The following is a 15,736-nucleotide window of genomic DNA, read 5'->3' on the forward strand; positions in this document are numbered from 1 at the left end:
CTGACCACTATCTACCATTGGACCAGGACCTCAGAAATATGGAACTCCAGGCTCCTCAGGCAAAGCCACCTCTGTGGGTAGAGCTGGCATGTAGGATTCTGAAAGACAACAGATTGCCAGGAGCACTTGAACTTGGGAGTCATAAAACATTATGGAAAAGGAATCAGAACAGTCTGAAACAGTTGGGTCAACAAGAATCTCAGCCTTGGAAATCTGGGAGAGCCTATAGAGCTGGAAAACAAAGAGAAGAAAATCTAGGAGAGTTTTTAGGTTGAGGTATATGTATGTGGATCCCCTTTGAGTTTAAGCCTTTCCTCATAGGATCAAATGTTTGTTAAGTGCTTATGTAGCAATCCAGGTATACATTAATTGTGATATTATTTTAAGAAGTATTCAAAAACTTAACTCTTATACTGCTAATGATTGATCTCTGCAATCTTGAGTCAAATTGAACATCTACCCAGCCAAATCCCTAGCCCTTCCCTAAGGCTACACCCCAGAAGACTGGTCAGTTATCTCAGTCTCCTTACTTTTCCTGCAAAGATCAATTAACATAGGTATCAAACATCAGTAGATGCCTTAGGCCATATCCACTCTGGATCCCTTAGCTCTACCTATTGTTTTTGGTTTTGGCAGTTTGCATTTTATGATGATTACCTCATAATGTTAATGTATCAAGCCACTGAGCTCTCCCCTTCCCCCCATACTGTTGTAACCCCAATAAAGGTGACAAGAAATGAGTTGGCAGAGAAGCTCCTAACCATCAGAGCTCCTAACCATGAAGCTCTTGACCACCAGAGCTTACTTGCTGTCTGTCTACCTTATGACAAAACTTTCTGTGTCTGCGTGTCTTTGTTCTCGCCTTATGTTCTCTTTCCATTAGTCCTTAACCGGTAACCCATTTTCACTCAGTCCTTGGTTCCCCTTTCTGAGTGTCCAACCCACTAGGAATCTTCGTGGAGTCGGTAGACAGCTTCATCTTAGCACAGTGTCTGGCACATAGGAGATATGTCGATGTGGAATCTAGAGACCACAAACTTATGGCCAGTGAGATTTGATGAACCCCAAGTTTTAGGAATAGCTTGTAAGTTGGAGACCCCCAAAGCTTGTGATCTGTTCCCAGTTCCCAGGAGAACCCACCCAGAAGGGAATCTCAGGCTAGCAGTTGCAGACTGAATAATGGACCCTAGAGTAAAAGCTAGGTGACTCTTTAGTGCAGTAGGCAGCATGTTAGTCTTGTAAGCTGAAGGTCCTGAGTTCCATCCCTGAAAGGGGGATGTGGTACAATGGGAGAACCTTCTAAGGCAAAAGAATCACTGGGAACAGATCACAAACTTTGGGGGTCTCCAACTTACAAGCTATTCCTAAAACTTGGGGTTCATCAGATCTCATTAGGCCACAAGTTTGTGGTCTCTAGATTCCACATCGACAGATACTTAATCAAATCTTGTTCTCTTCTACCTTTCCCTCATTCCTAGTTACTCTCCTCTCACGAGTGCCAAGACCTCAAGACTTCTTGGGAGAACAGGGAAATCATAACTGCTCATTTTTGTGTGGAGATGTGACAAAATTTTAATATGTAAAATTCTCCTCAGCATTTTAATTTTCAAGTTTTAGAATCCCATCATTCACACCCTACAAAAATATGACAGACTCAAGGTATAGTAACACTGTCTTTGTTTTTCATAGGGTTTCCAATGCTCACCTTTTCAAACTCAGATAAAGAGAGCTTTTTTTTTTCTGAATCCTTTTTTTCTTTTCTGTCCTAATGACTCAGCAAGTCAACAAGCCTTATTGGAGTGAGTACTATGTGATAGGCACTGTACTAAGTGTTGGTGATACAAGGAAAGGCCTTCATCTTGGAAAACAAAAGCAAAGGTATCCTTATGATTTTGCTAGTTTCTGCCCTGCCTGTTTTCTCCTCCCCTATCCCAAAAGGTTCTACTGCATACCTGAGTCAGGTATCTGATCTTAGGCTCCATGAATCCCAAGTTGTTCCTGTTGATCATCACTGAGCCAAGCTCCAGCCAAGCTAAGACATGGCGAGGCATGCTCTGAAGTTTTTAAATTTTTTATAACCTTTTTTTCATGATTTACAAATCTTTAACTAATTAATTAACTGAGAATATTTTTCCATGGTTACATGATTCGCGTTCTTTCCTTCCTCTCCTCCCATCCCCCTCCCATGGCCAACGAGCAATTCCACTGGGTTTTACATAGGCACACTGTTATTCTTGAAATGACTCCCCAACCTGTGTCTATCCCCTCTTCCCCACTCCAAAATCCCATGGGGAATTCTCAAGGCTCAAATGAAGTTCTCTCACTTCTAGCCTACTTCCTCTAGAGAACTGTTCTGGGGAAATCATGTACCACATTCAAGGAACTGGTCATTCTCAAAATTCATAATCAGATGCAGATGTGCCCTGCTTTTAAGCAAACCTGAGCTAGGAAAGTGTCATTTCATCCAACCTCACACACAGAGATCTCTGACCTCCTCTTCAATATACCTTATCTAAGTTATGTTATCTAGGGAGTAGGGGAAAACACATGGTACAGTCAGCTAAATCACAGGTGTCAGTAAAACACTAACATTATCTATGTCCTATTGAATTTTTATTTACTTTGTTAATTCTTTTCCAATTATACATTAATCTGGTCCAGACTACACTGAGGAGTGTTGCCTGCCATGTGTTTGACACCTCTGGCCTAAACAATGAATCTGCAATCAAAGGACTTAAGTCTGAGACCCAGTTTTGTTATTTACTACCTGGATGACCTTGAGTAGTTTACTTGATCAAAGATTGCTTCTTCCTCTGTCAAATGATGGGTGTGTACGAGATGATCACTAATGGCCCTTACAGATCTATATGCAATGATACTATGTGGTCATGCAACCTCTTAGCAAACTGCTCTGGTGATACAGAAGTAACATTTCCTGTCCAAGTATCCCTCTCTACTTTAGAAAAGTAATAATTTAAAATTTAGACAGACAGACTTTGCACTGGCTGCCTCCCTCAAGCCCTACCTTTTTCCATCTGAAGTTTTTCCTGATACTACCAATTGCTCATGTCCTCCCTGCCTCCCTTGTATTTATTCTGACTATATTTATTCTGTATATACTTATATAGTTTCTTGTTCTCTCCCTGTTCAGATATATGTATATACTTATATAGTTTCTTGTTCTCTCCCTGTTCAGATATAAGCTCCCAGAGTTGGGATTGTTCCTTATTTGTATTTCTATCTCCAGTGCTGCAGCAGAAGTAGAAACCATAGAAATAGGAAGAAGAAACGACAGAGACAGGAAGGAGGGACCTCAGAGACAGGAAGTGAGGTAGGAAGAGGTTATAAAAGGAGTTGGGGCTGGCAGTTCTGGAGGTCAGTTGCTGACAGTTAGGGCTAGCAGTTGCAGGGAAGTTGACTGCTAGGCATGAGTTGGTGGTTGACTTTTAGTTGCTGGAATATTAAGGCAGGCCTGAGCTTACTGAGAGGGCTTTTTTGCTTTAGCCTTTAGAGAGCTTTTTGACCTTTTCTGGGTTAGGAGGTGGCTGGTCTTCGTTGACAGACCTAATTGGGGTTGGATTAAACACTGATTGGGTTGGTTTTGATAGGGCTGGATTGGGCTGGAACTTTGTGGGGTGGTTGTTATTAGCGGTAATTTTAGGCAGTTTTAGGTAGTAGTTATAGGCAGTTATAGGTAGTTATAGGATAATTAGTATACACATTAGGAAAGTTTCTTTCTCTACATCTTTCCCATATTTCCTTTACTATATTCATTTTACTATATTCTTTTACTATCTCTATTTTAATTAAACTAAATCATTCATTGTTTAAAGCTGCTAGAAGTTTTCTTTTCTCTGGCTTAAAGGGATAATATTAATTTACAACTACTATATTCTCATTAAAACTTAAATTATTAAAAACTGCTCTCTTATTTTGTCAAAACTCCAAATGTAACCCTTACAATATAATCTTATAAAATCAAAACCTCAAAATGTATACTGAAATAAACAAGTGATAAATAAATATGTTTTCATCTACATTCCTACTCCAACAATTCTTTCTCTGGAGGTGGATAGCATTATATTTTATAAGTCCCTCAGAATTGTTCTGGATCAATATATTGCTATTAGTAGCAAAGTCTATCATATTTGATTGTTCCACATTATTGTAGTTTCTGTGTGTAATTTCTTATTTATCTTATTTCTAATTTCTTCTTATTTCACTCTGTATCAGATCTTTTCTGCTCTTTCTGAAATCATTCTGTTAATAATTCTTCTTACAAATTTAATTAATTAATTAATTAAGGGTATTTTTCCATGGTTACATGATTCATATTCTTTTCCTCTCCTCTTTCCTCCCTTCTCCCTGAGCTGATGAGCAATTCCGCTGGATGTTACATGTATCATAGTTCAAAACCTATTACCATATTATTATTTGCAATAGAATGATCATTTAAAGTAAAAATTCCCTATTATATACTGATTGAACCATGTGATCTTCTGCATTTCTGCTTCCAGGGTTCTTTCTCTGGATGAGGATAGCATTTTTTCTCACGAGTTCCTTTGGATTGTCCTGGGTTTTTTTCACTAGAATTGCTGCTAGTAAAAAAGTCTATTAAATTCAATTTTGCCACAATGTATCAGTCTCTGTACAATGTTCTCCTGGTTCTGTTCTTTTTATTCTGCATCAATTCTTGGAGGACTTTCCAGTTCACATGGAATTCCCCCAATTCATCATTCCTTTCAGCAGAATAGTATTCCATCACCATCAGATACTACAATTTGTTTAGCCACTCCCCAATTGATGGACACCCCCTCATTTTCCAATTTTTTGCCACCACAAAGAGCACAGCTATAAGTATTTTTGTACACATATTTTCCCCTATTGTCTCTTTGGGTTACAAACCCAGCAGTGATATGGGATCAAAGAGCAGGCAGTCTTTTAAAGCGCTTTGGGCATAATTTCAAATTGACCTCCATAAAGGTTGGATCAATTCAAAACTCCACCAGCAGTGTATTAGTGTCCCAATTTTGCCACAACCCCTTCAACAATTATTATTTTCCTTTACTGTCATATTGGCCAATCTGCTGGTGTGAGGTGCTACCTCAGAGTTGTTTTGATTTCCATAAAATGCCACTTCTGACACTTATTCCTTATCTGGGCATCCAAGGATCTCTGAAATCTTTGATGTGCTTTTTCAACTTCAATTCACTTTATTTTCTTGCCCAACTAGATCACTAGTTGTTCCCCAAATTCTATAATCCATTGCCCATCTCTTTGCCTACTCTGCTTCATAGTCAGTGCTTTATTGTCTGTGATCATGGGTAAGTCATTTACCTTCCCTGTGTGAGAATTTACTAGGCTGAACCCCTATTCTTTTGGGGTTGCAACAGCCCCACATTTTAACTGAAGAACAAGGCCAAAGGCTTATCTGTATATATGGGGGACACAACTGCACTCTGGGAGACCAGAAGCCTCATGGCCCTTCCTCCTCTTCTGCTTTAGAACCAATACACAGTACTGATTCAAAGATGGAGGTAAGGGCTTAAAATAATGATATCAATTCTATTTTGCTGAGATAATCAAACTACATTTAATAAACCCTTACAGGGTTCTTCCCCTTGTAAACTTCACCCACCATCCACATCCCAGAGAAACTGACCCCAAAGTCCAGTTTTGTCTTGTAATTACCTTCATCTTTGTAACTGATGTGGGCTGCCAGTGGGCAGTGTGGGCTAGTCATAGGAATGAGACCCTCATCCTCTGAAATCTTGCATTTCTCACTAGTTGGCGCTAGTTAAACATCACCTGCAAAACCTGTAGTTTCAGCATTAGTCAAGCATGAATTGTAGACTGTTCAACTGTTCAATCCACTCTATGTACTGGATTGGCAACATTTTATGCTAGGCATCAGCTTTGCACCTTCTCTGTTTTTTTAATTGCTTATATTGTTCTTAGGAATAATTAATACCTAGAGTGGCCCTCCAGCGTGCCGTATCCCCTCCCCATGTTCCCACTCTGAAAGGCCATCAAGACCTCTCCCTGACAAATGATGACAAGGTGGACAATGGAGGAACATGGAACCTGCTCCCTGGGGACTCTGGCATTTCAGAGGAATCCCCCAATCTTGTGAGCACATTCCTTATTCCCCATGGCAACAAGCTCCCAAAACTACCTCCACCTGAGTTAGGAAAAGGAGATGCTGAGCTATCAGAACCCAACAAATAGGCCAACCCTGATCCACAGGCTGGGTTAGAGCCACTCCTCAGAGGAAGCTGCTGCCACCCTCTGGCAGAGCTACTATTCCATGCTATCAAGTTCCAGAGGCTATTCTCCCAGGCCCTGGGCTTATCCATTGGCCCAGAGGCTACTTGGTTAGCTCCCAGACTATTCCAACTGCTAGTCCACCACCATGCATTACCTCTTCTTCAAATCAAATTCTCTTACTTCTGCACTGAATAGAGTTTGAGTTTCCCATTTTTCCATTCTTGGGGCGAGACCCTGCCACCAATTTGAGTATGTTTCTCCCACATCATAACTATGCCTGTCACCCACTTTCCAGAGAAAGGTCACATCTCAGCAGTTTAAACTATTGTGGCAACTCCTATCCCCTAAACACCACTCCTATTGCCTGGTCTTGTGATTCAAAAGACACATGCTGGCTGTGATGAAGGGGGTTTTGCCAGGGGAGCTTCAAATGAAGTCGTTTCAATTCTGACAAAGCATTGATAGCCAAAGAGAAGAAGAGAACCTCTATTGCTCAAGTGTGAGACACAGGAGGCACTGAGGACTGTTCAGCATAGTGTAGGCAGGGGAAACAAAGAAGGTGCTGTGCTCTATGAGCAAAGTAGAGTCGCCAGAGCTCAAAAGCAACGGGAGAGGCACAAAGTTAGGGGCATCTCCGCCCCAAATGTTCACAAGGGTCATTTGTGCTGACCTGTGGTAGCACCTTCCAAGTTTGTTTTGATCTCATCAGCTACAATCAAACATACTGTACTTTCACCCTGACATAATAATATCATTTTGGCTCTCTTCAAGTATTAAAAACAATAAGAAACCAAGCAACTAATCTTCCACTACTTAACTGATATTCCTAAAACACAATTCTGACTTTCTCTTTTCCCTCTTTTTATTAAATGTTTGATTTTCATTTCATTTCATTTCTTAATTACATGTAAAAATTTTAATAATCATTTTTAAATATTGGAATTTGAAATTCTCTCTTACCTTCCCTGCCCACCTCCTTCCTTAAGAAGACAAGCTATTTAATAATAGATTATATATACATGTAGTCATGTAACACATTTCTATGGTAGCCATGTTGCAAAAGAAAATGGAGACCAAAAAATGTAAAGTTTAAAAAGTATGCTTCGGTCTGCATTGCTGTTACTGTGTACAATTTTCTCCTGGTTCTGCTCATTTCAATTTGCATCAGTTCATGTAAGTATTTCCAGGTTTTTCTGAAAGTATTCTGCTATCATTTGGTAGGGCACAATAATATTCCATCACAATCATTTTTGTATCCCAACAGTTTCCAATTTGTTATTACCATAAAAAGAGTTGCTATAAATATTTTTGTATAAGGTTATAGGGTCCTTTTCCTTTTCCTTTGATCTCTCTGGGGCATAGATCTCATAATGTTATTTCTGGGCCAAAGAGAATGCAGAATTTTATAGTCCAACAATTTCCTTCTAATATTGGCTGCCTTATTTTAAGAAAGACCTTTTTAATTGATGTTATCAAAAATTTCCATTTTACATCCTTTAGTGCTTTCTGTCTCTTGTTTGGTTATAAATTCTTCCCTTATCTATAAAATATCTATCAATTCTGGGTTCCCCTAATTGGCTTATGATATCATTCTTTATGTCTAAAGTATGTAACCATTTGACCTTATCTTGATACATTCTGTGAAATGTTGGTCTATACCAACTTATGTTGCCAAACTGCTTTCTAATTTTCCTAGCAATTTTTGTCAAATGGCAAGTTCTTGTCCCTGAACCTTGGGTCTTTGTCTTTATGGAACACTAGATTATTCTAGTCATTTATTTCTGTGTCTTGCGTACCTCATCTATTCCAATGATTCACTATTCTATTTCTTAGCCAGTACCAGATTGTTTTGATGATTACCTCTTTGTAATACAGTTTCAGGTCTGGAACTGATGAGCTACCTTCTTTCACTTCTTTTCCCATTAATTCCCTTGATATTCTTGACCTTTTATTTATCCAGATGAATTTTATGAAAATAATTTCTTGGTAATTTGATTGCTATGGCACCAAATAAAGTGATTTACATAGAATTATCATTTTTAATATACTGGCTCAGCCTATCTACGAGTAATTAATATTTCTCCAGTTGTGAAAATTGTTGTGAAATTTGTGAGAAGTATTTTGTATTTGTATTCATATAGTTACTGGGTTTATCTTGGCAGGGAGACTCACAAGTATTTTATATTGTTTTCAGTAATAAATTAAAAATTTTTAAATTTCTATTTCTTCCTGCTGGACTTTATTTGTAATGAAATGCTGACAGTTTATGTGGGTTTCTTTTAAATTCTGCAACTTTGCAGAAGTTGTTAATTATCTCAAGTTAATTTTAACTCAAATAACTCAAAACTAACTCAAGTTATTTTAGTTAATTCTCTAGGATTCTCTAAGTATACTATCATATTGTCTCTGAAGAGTGATAGTTTTTTCTTCTTCCTTATTCTAATTCCTTCCATTTCTTTTTCTTCTCTTATTTCCATAGTTAGTGTTTATCCTTTCCTTGTTTAAAAATCTTCAGCAGTGTGATATGGTTCCCTGTCACCTCATGACTTTGGAACCTTTGGCACATCTGCCTGTGTATTGTTGTTGTGGTTTTTAAAGAGGCAGAAAACAGGATGGGTAGAATGGAAAATTCCATGTTTATCAGGAATGGATGAAAAAAGCATTAGTTAAGTGAAGACAACACTGTGCTAAGTCATGGGGATATGATACAAAGTTGATAAAGTCCCTACTTTCAAGGATGTTATATTCTAAAAAGGGGAGATAATTTATATATGGAAGTGCTGGCTAGGGAAGGGAGTATCAAGGAAATTATTGGGATAGTGAGTTGATCCACTGGGTTATCAGTTGACATGCTCTTTCTAGGAATAATTTTATTTTTCTTCAGGGCAGGAATGGCCCAGCTATTCTGGAGTTTTAAAACTACACTTTTTTTTTTCTTGCTTTTGCTTTAGTAAAAGTGCATTTAACCTACTTTCCAACTTAGTCATTTGGAGGTCATGTGGAGGATCTGCCTCCTTGAACCCACAGTAACTGTTATTTTCCCCAAAACCAATAGAATCAATAAACTGAATCATCATCAGTTCCAATGTGTGACTAATGGATCACAGCAAATAAGTCCCTTTTTTAAAGAGCTTTTCCTGGCTCCTCTACAAACATGATGTGTGTTATGGGGACACAAGAGGGGCTCTGGTCTTACTACTTAGAAATTCAGAGAAGCACTGTAGTTTAGCTAAGATATGGGAGCAGAGGTTTGCTTCCCACACCAGCCTGGCAAAGCTTCCCTGAAAGTTAGAATTCTCAAGTCTGACCTCAAACTCTAGTAACAGCTTCTTGCTATCTGTTGGCTTAGAGGTAACTAGGAGGTAGGTCTTGACTTCCTGGGACCTTAAGAATGTTTATGGGTATAGCACTCCCTTGATCTAGTTGTAATTTGATCAGCTAGGTTGTTATCATGATCTGACTGATTATCTAAAGGATGTTGTCTTCAAAAGGTAACTTGTTTAACTCTTGAATAAGACTATTAGAAGCTTGAAGATTAACTGGGTTTATTTGGATAACTAGACAGGAAGGTAAACTGGGAGATGGGAAAGGGGGAAGTAGGTGAACCCTGATTAATCTTGCCTAAAGTATAGTAAGTTCTGATAATATTTAAATATAAAGATGTCCTAGGTGCAGAGTCCAAAGGGACTTTCAGAGTCTCACTTTGACTCTGAAATTAACATGGAATCTGTTCAATGCTGAGCCCAGAGACTATTAAGTCTCCCTGGGTCAGAGGCTGTTGTTGATTCTTGATGGTTTGATAAGATGATCTTGTCTGATAATAAAAGCTCAGTGGCTTTATCAATACAAAGGTGATTGATATAGTTACTAATTTAGCTTTAAACCCTACCTGGCTGCCTGCCTACAACAATCTCCCTTCTCCCAGGGCCTGGACAATAGAAACCCTCCTACCTCCCAACCCAAGAAGAAATGGGGTTGAAGGGACTGTGTACCCCAATTTATACTCCTTTCCTAACTATCAGATTGACACATGTCCAGGGCTGCTTTGCCAGGTTCTGAGTTCTAAAGGGGCAAACTGCCTTCTACACCTACAGAAAATGGCTGACTATTTCTATACATTACATGTGGCTTGGATAAAGACAACAGGCATTTCTTGAAGGTCAATGGTCCAAAATGCTAAGTATGAGTAAGTATTCTACATGATCTATATTCACTGTTTCCATTTTTACATAGGATGTACTTAGATTACTTTCTTCAATTCCTCATACAGGACAAGTGCCAAAGCTCCACCCATGCCTCTAAGATCAGTGGACCAGGCACCCTTGAAGCAAGCTTTGCCCCCCTCATCTTTAGCAATCTTCCTCCAGCAATGGATTATGTCAGTGTCCAAGGTATCAGCTCCTTTGTGCCCAGACTGCATCATCATTTGTCGCCTTACTGTATCAAAGGGATAGGAAACTCCACCTGCTACAGCAGTCACTCTGTGTACAATCATCCAACTTATCACAAGATGAATATTCTTAGGATCTAGAAGCATACCTTTGGCTGTATCATCAATTCCAAAGTAGGCTGCTCCATAGAAAATAATACCCTTCAAGGGACCAACAAAACTTTGATATGAGCCCCGAATTCCATCATACTTGGTGATTTTCACAAGGCAGTCCCTCAGGCCTTTGAATTCTCTCTCAGTGCCAGATTTCCCAGCATCAGTTCTTGCAAAATCCAAAGGGTAGACAAAGCAGAGAGAAGTGGCTCTGGCTGCACCACCAGAGGCAAGATTACCAGCAAAATACCCCCAAAATGTGTGTGTTTGTCCACTGCTTCCCAAAACACCTGCTTATACTTATCCTTAAAGGCAAAGTTATGGGCCTGGATGGGGAAATATCTGATGACATTTGCTAAGTTACCCCACCAGAAGGAAAACATCTCTTGTTCCTTTAGAATTCAGACAATACAGTCCATAATGCCTTTGTACAGCTTATCTGCAGCAAGTTGTTTATTTGCATGCTGTCCCTGCAATAATAGTCTGACTCTCTGGATGGGGGCCACCAGCCAAGAAGTCCATGTCAAAGGATATGGCTTGTTCCATCATCCTTACAGAGGGGATAGATGGTGGAACTGGAAACAGAAAGCCAATGTAAGAGGGCTGAAAGCTGGGCAAGGCTTAGCTTAAAAGCATTTTAAAAAGGGGAATTATATTGTCTGGTACCCTAATGCCATACCAATATTTCTTTTCCCAAAATGGCAGTCTGTGCATATCATTCTTGGTGGAGGAGGCTACACAGTTTACTTGTAAGTAAGAAGAGGCAAGACTGAATACAGAGGAGAGGGAAAACATAAAGGCTTTATCTTTATCGACTTCTTCTTCCATTAGGCTAATTGGTCTGGTTCTGTGACTCTACACTTTGGTGACTGAGCCAGTTTACCACTTAGTAAGGTGGGGAAGGGGGTGTTAGGCAGATGGGAATAAGCATTTATATCCTATGTGCCAGGCCCTGTGCCAAGCACTTTTTACAAATATCATTACAACTGTACAACATAGGTGTTCTTCTCTCTTCCATTTTACTGTTGAGGAAAGTGAGGCACAGAGGCTAAACGATTTAGGGTCATACAGCTTAATAGTCTGAAGCCACATTTGAATTCAGGCCTTCCAGAATGCAGACTCAGAAATCACCAGCTACCTTCCTGCTAGATGGGCTGCAAAGGTGCAATCAGTCAAGAAGCCTTTATTAAGAGCCTACCATGGGGCAGGTGGTTCAGTGCATAAAGAGCCAGGCCTGGAGATGAGAGGTTGTGGGTTCAAATTTGAACTCAGATACTTTCTTGCTGTGTGATCCTGGGTAAGGCATGTAACTCCAATTAATCAGTTTTCTGCTTTGGGACCAATACTTCGTATTGATTCTAAGACAGAAGGGAAGTGTTAAAAAAAAAAAAAAAAAAAAAGAGCCTGTGATGTCCTAGGCACTATGTTCAATCAAGCCTTTTGTCTAGTACCTGACACAGAGATGTGTCTCCCCAATGTTAGGTAGGGTTAAGGGAAGACCATTACCATCTCTCCTGGATGCTGACCTTCCTAATTGATCTTCCTAATGGGAACTCCAAATGTGATCTTGGTTGACAATGTGGGGAGGAGCAAGAAAGAAGAGAGAAAACTCCTTTTCTCTCTAATTCCTCATCACTAAATTCCACTAGGTCTAGAAGGCAGAATCAAAACAGATACTTCCTGTTTTCATCCACTGATCCAAATCCCCTCCTGTCTTAATGTTCAGTCCTGTCTGACTCTTCTTGACCCCATTTGATGTTTTCTTGGCAAAAGATACTTGTTTGCTATTTCCTTCTCTTGCTCATTTGGCAGATGAGGAAACTAAGGAAAACAGGGTGAAATGACTTGCCCAGGATCACACAGCTGGTAACTTTTTGAGGTCTGATTTGAACTCAAGAAGAGTCTTCTTGACTCCAGTCATTCTATCCACTGTGCCCCCTAGTTGCTCCAAAGCCCATGAACTCTTTATTTTTATTTTATTTTACAAGTTGAACTTATTTATCTTTTTAAAAAATATTTTCCATGTTTCCATGATTCATTTTCTTTCTTTCCCTTCTTCCCTCACTTATACCCATTTCTATATTATTCATTTTTGCAATAAGAACAATCTTTTAAAACCTTACCCTAATCATATGTCCATATAAACAAATGATAAGACATTTGTTTTTCTTCTGTGTTTCTACTCCCATAGTTCTTTTTCTCTCAATATGGATTAGTGTTCTTCCCTATAAGTCTCTTGAAGCCCCTAAGATCTTTCTAATTTTATTATGTGAAATTGATTAGTGATGAATAATTAAGAGTTTTGATAATCACAGCAGGACTCATTGTAACCAATTTCTTTTTTTTTTTTAAGCCCTTGTACTTCGGTGTATTGTCTCATAGGTGGAAGATTGGTAAGGGTGGGCAATGGGGCTCAAGTGACTTGCCCAGGGTCACATAGCTGGGAAGTGGCTGATGCCGGGTTTGAACCTAGGACCTCCTGTCTCTAGGCCAGGCTCTCACTCCACTGAGCTACCCAGCTGCCCCCGTGTAACCAATTTCTAAGGCTTAGATTCAGAACTATTTTATATAGGCCTTAATAGTATGATACTTGATAGAAGAATGCAGAAACCTGAGATCAGACTCTTGAGGGAGATAAAGAAGATGAATGGAAGATGACTAATATATAGAAAATGGTCAGCCATTTTTTAGGTGCAAAAGAGGAGTTTGCCCCTTTAGAACACAGAACCTGGCAAGGCAGCCCCGGGCAATGCGCCAATCTGGTAGTTGGGAAAGGAGTATAAATTGAGGAGCAAAACCCCTCAGGGGCACTTCTTCTCTGGGTTAGGGAGGCAGGAAGTTGTCTACTGTCTGGGCCCCTGGAGGACAGTAGATTGGTATAGGCAGGCAGGCAGGATTCAGACTACTTTGCTGGCTATATCAATCACCTTTTTATTGATAAGGCAACTGAGCCTTAATTACTAAACAAGATTATTTCATCATCAAAATATCCAAAATCTATAACAGCTTCCCAGCCAGGGGAGACTCTCAAAGTCCCCTGGACTCAGCACCTAGGTCAACTTTCTACTTAGATATCTCCATAAATTTATTGTACTTATTATAGGTTATAAGCTTAATAGGGTTCACCTACTTCCCTCTCTCCCTCCTCCCAGTTTCCTTTTCTGACAGCCTTTACTCATAAGGTGATAGCTTACCTTAAGGACAAAATCATTATCTCTTTGTCAACGAAGTCAGCTTGGGAATGTGTCATTTCAAATTACTTTTTGTTTGTTATGATCCATTGGGGAGACTAGTCTCCCAAAGGATCACGGGGGTGGGAGGGTTTGAGGGGGGGAGGGAATATGTCATTTAAAATTATTCTTCTACATCTCCCAGAGCTCCCTGCTACAACTTCCCACTCCACCTCCCACTTCCTTTGTGGGAGGTGTTGGAGAAAGTATAAGAGAGAGGGTTTTGGCTCCTTTTCACTCTCTTGAGCCCAGAGGCTGGCTGATGCCCTCTACCCTGAGCCCTGCAGAGCTTTTGGCTAGTAGCTCTCTTAGAGCCCTTTCCCCCTTCTATCTACCTCCTAGTTTTTCCTAGACCTTCCCTTTTCTAATTTAAACAAAACCTAGCTATTCCTAAGTTGCTATCTGATCTTTTATTTGAGCCCCAAAGGGCACTGCTACCTTCCTTTCCCTTCCTCTACCTTCCTCTCTCCTTTCTCCCAACCATCCTTCCTCCTATGGTCCTCTCATCCCCACACAGGAACAAAGCCTAGCTGATCCAAATACTTCAAGATCAAGCTTGTGCTTGAATAATAAACACCATTAAGGTCCCAGAAAGTTAAACAACTTCCTGGTTTTTATCAAGCCCAACTGATTCCTTAGGAACTGTTACTAGGGCATTCAGCTTTTCACAGAATTCCATCTCCTTTCAGTGGAGCTTTCAGGCAGTAGTTTAGATCAACCTCAGACCTTCATGCTTTGATTGAATATCAGTGTTCCACTGAATTGACTAATAACAGGACCTTAACCTACCAATAACATGACTCAATCTGGCCATGAGAAGTTTTGTTTTTTTTTCCCCCCTAGTTTAGAATCTCTCTGGTACAGGGGAATGGGGTGAGGGAGTGTCTGAAGATATTTCTGGAGTATTTCTGGAGAATAATAGAGACTAAATCTGTGTTTTGCCATAATTCTCGACATGTCCCTTAGAAATGAGCAAAATGTAAGCTCAGGCTTACTTCTATAGATCAACCACAGTCTTAGTGACCCACCAAACTGTATGGAAAGCTGCTCTTAGGTGTACCTTAGATCACTGAGAAACCACTGACATCTCTTATTGGTAATTGCCAGTCTTGCCAATAAATAGATTATGCTCAGACTTTTGTGCCTCAGATTCTCTTCTTTGCAGATTTTTATCTTGACATTAAGCACTCATTCACATCTAATTTACTTTTGAGGAAGTGATCCACTCCATGGTTACAGCTAGGTCCTGAATAACAATAATAATGATAACACTTAACATTTATATGTGTGTCAGACATTGTGCTAAGTGCTTTATAATTATTATCTAATTTGATCCTCATAACAACTCTGAGAGGTGGGCATTATTATTCTCTCCATTTTATAGATGAGATAAACAGAGGATAAGTGAGTTGTCCAAGATCACAAAGCTAATATATGTCTCAGACCAGATTTAAACACAGGTTTTCCTCACTTCAGGCACACTACAAACCACCTAACTACCCAGTCTTCTAAAGGAGTCACGCCCTTATTTAGGAACATAAATTTGGCTACCTAGAGAGCTGAATGGGAGAGGGGAGACACTTGAAACAGGGAGACCATTTAAGAAACCATATGGGGATAGGAAGTGAGTTGCTCAGTGGATTAAGAGCCAGGCTAGGAGGTCCTAGGTTCAAATATGACTTCAGATACTTCTTAG

At 39.7% G+C, this 15,736-nt stretch overlaps 1 protein-coding gene and 1 pseudogene across 1 annotated transcript in view; both read right to left on the reverse strand.

Annotated features, from left to right (window-relative positions):
* LOC123256003 (tonsoku-like protein) overlaps positions 1 to 2,051 on the reverse strand; it is a 10,409-nt gene extending 8,358 nt beyond the window's left edge. The window contains exon 1 of the mRNA XM_044684702.1: positions 1,953 to 2,051. Coding sequence (XP_044540637.1) covers positions 1,953 to 2,051 — 99 coding nt within the window. The remainder of the gene's footprint in view (positions 1 to 1,952) is intronic.
* Positions 2,052 to 10,507: 8,456 nt separating this feature from the next.
* Positions 10,508 to 11,638, reverse strand: LOC123256014 (annotated as a pseudogene).
* Between the last annotated feature and the right edge of the window lie 4,098 nt (positions 11,639 to 15,736).

Source organism: Gracilinanus agilis, chromosome 1 (genome assembly GCF_016433145.1).
Source record: "Gracilinanus agilis isolate LMUSP501 chromosome 1, AgileGrace, whole genome shotgun sequence".
NCBI lineage: Eukaryota > Metazoa > Chordata > Mammalia > Didelphimorphia > Didelphidae > Gracilinanus > Gracilinanus agilis.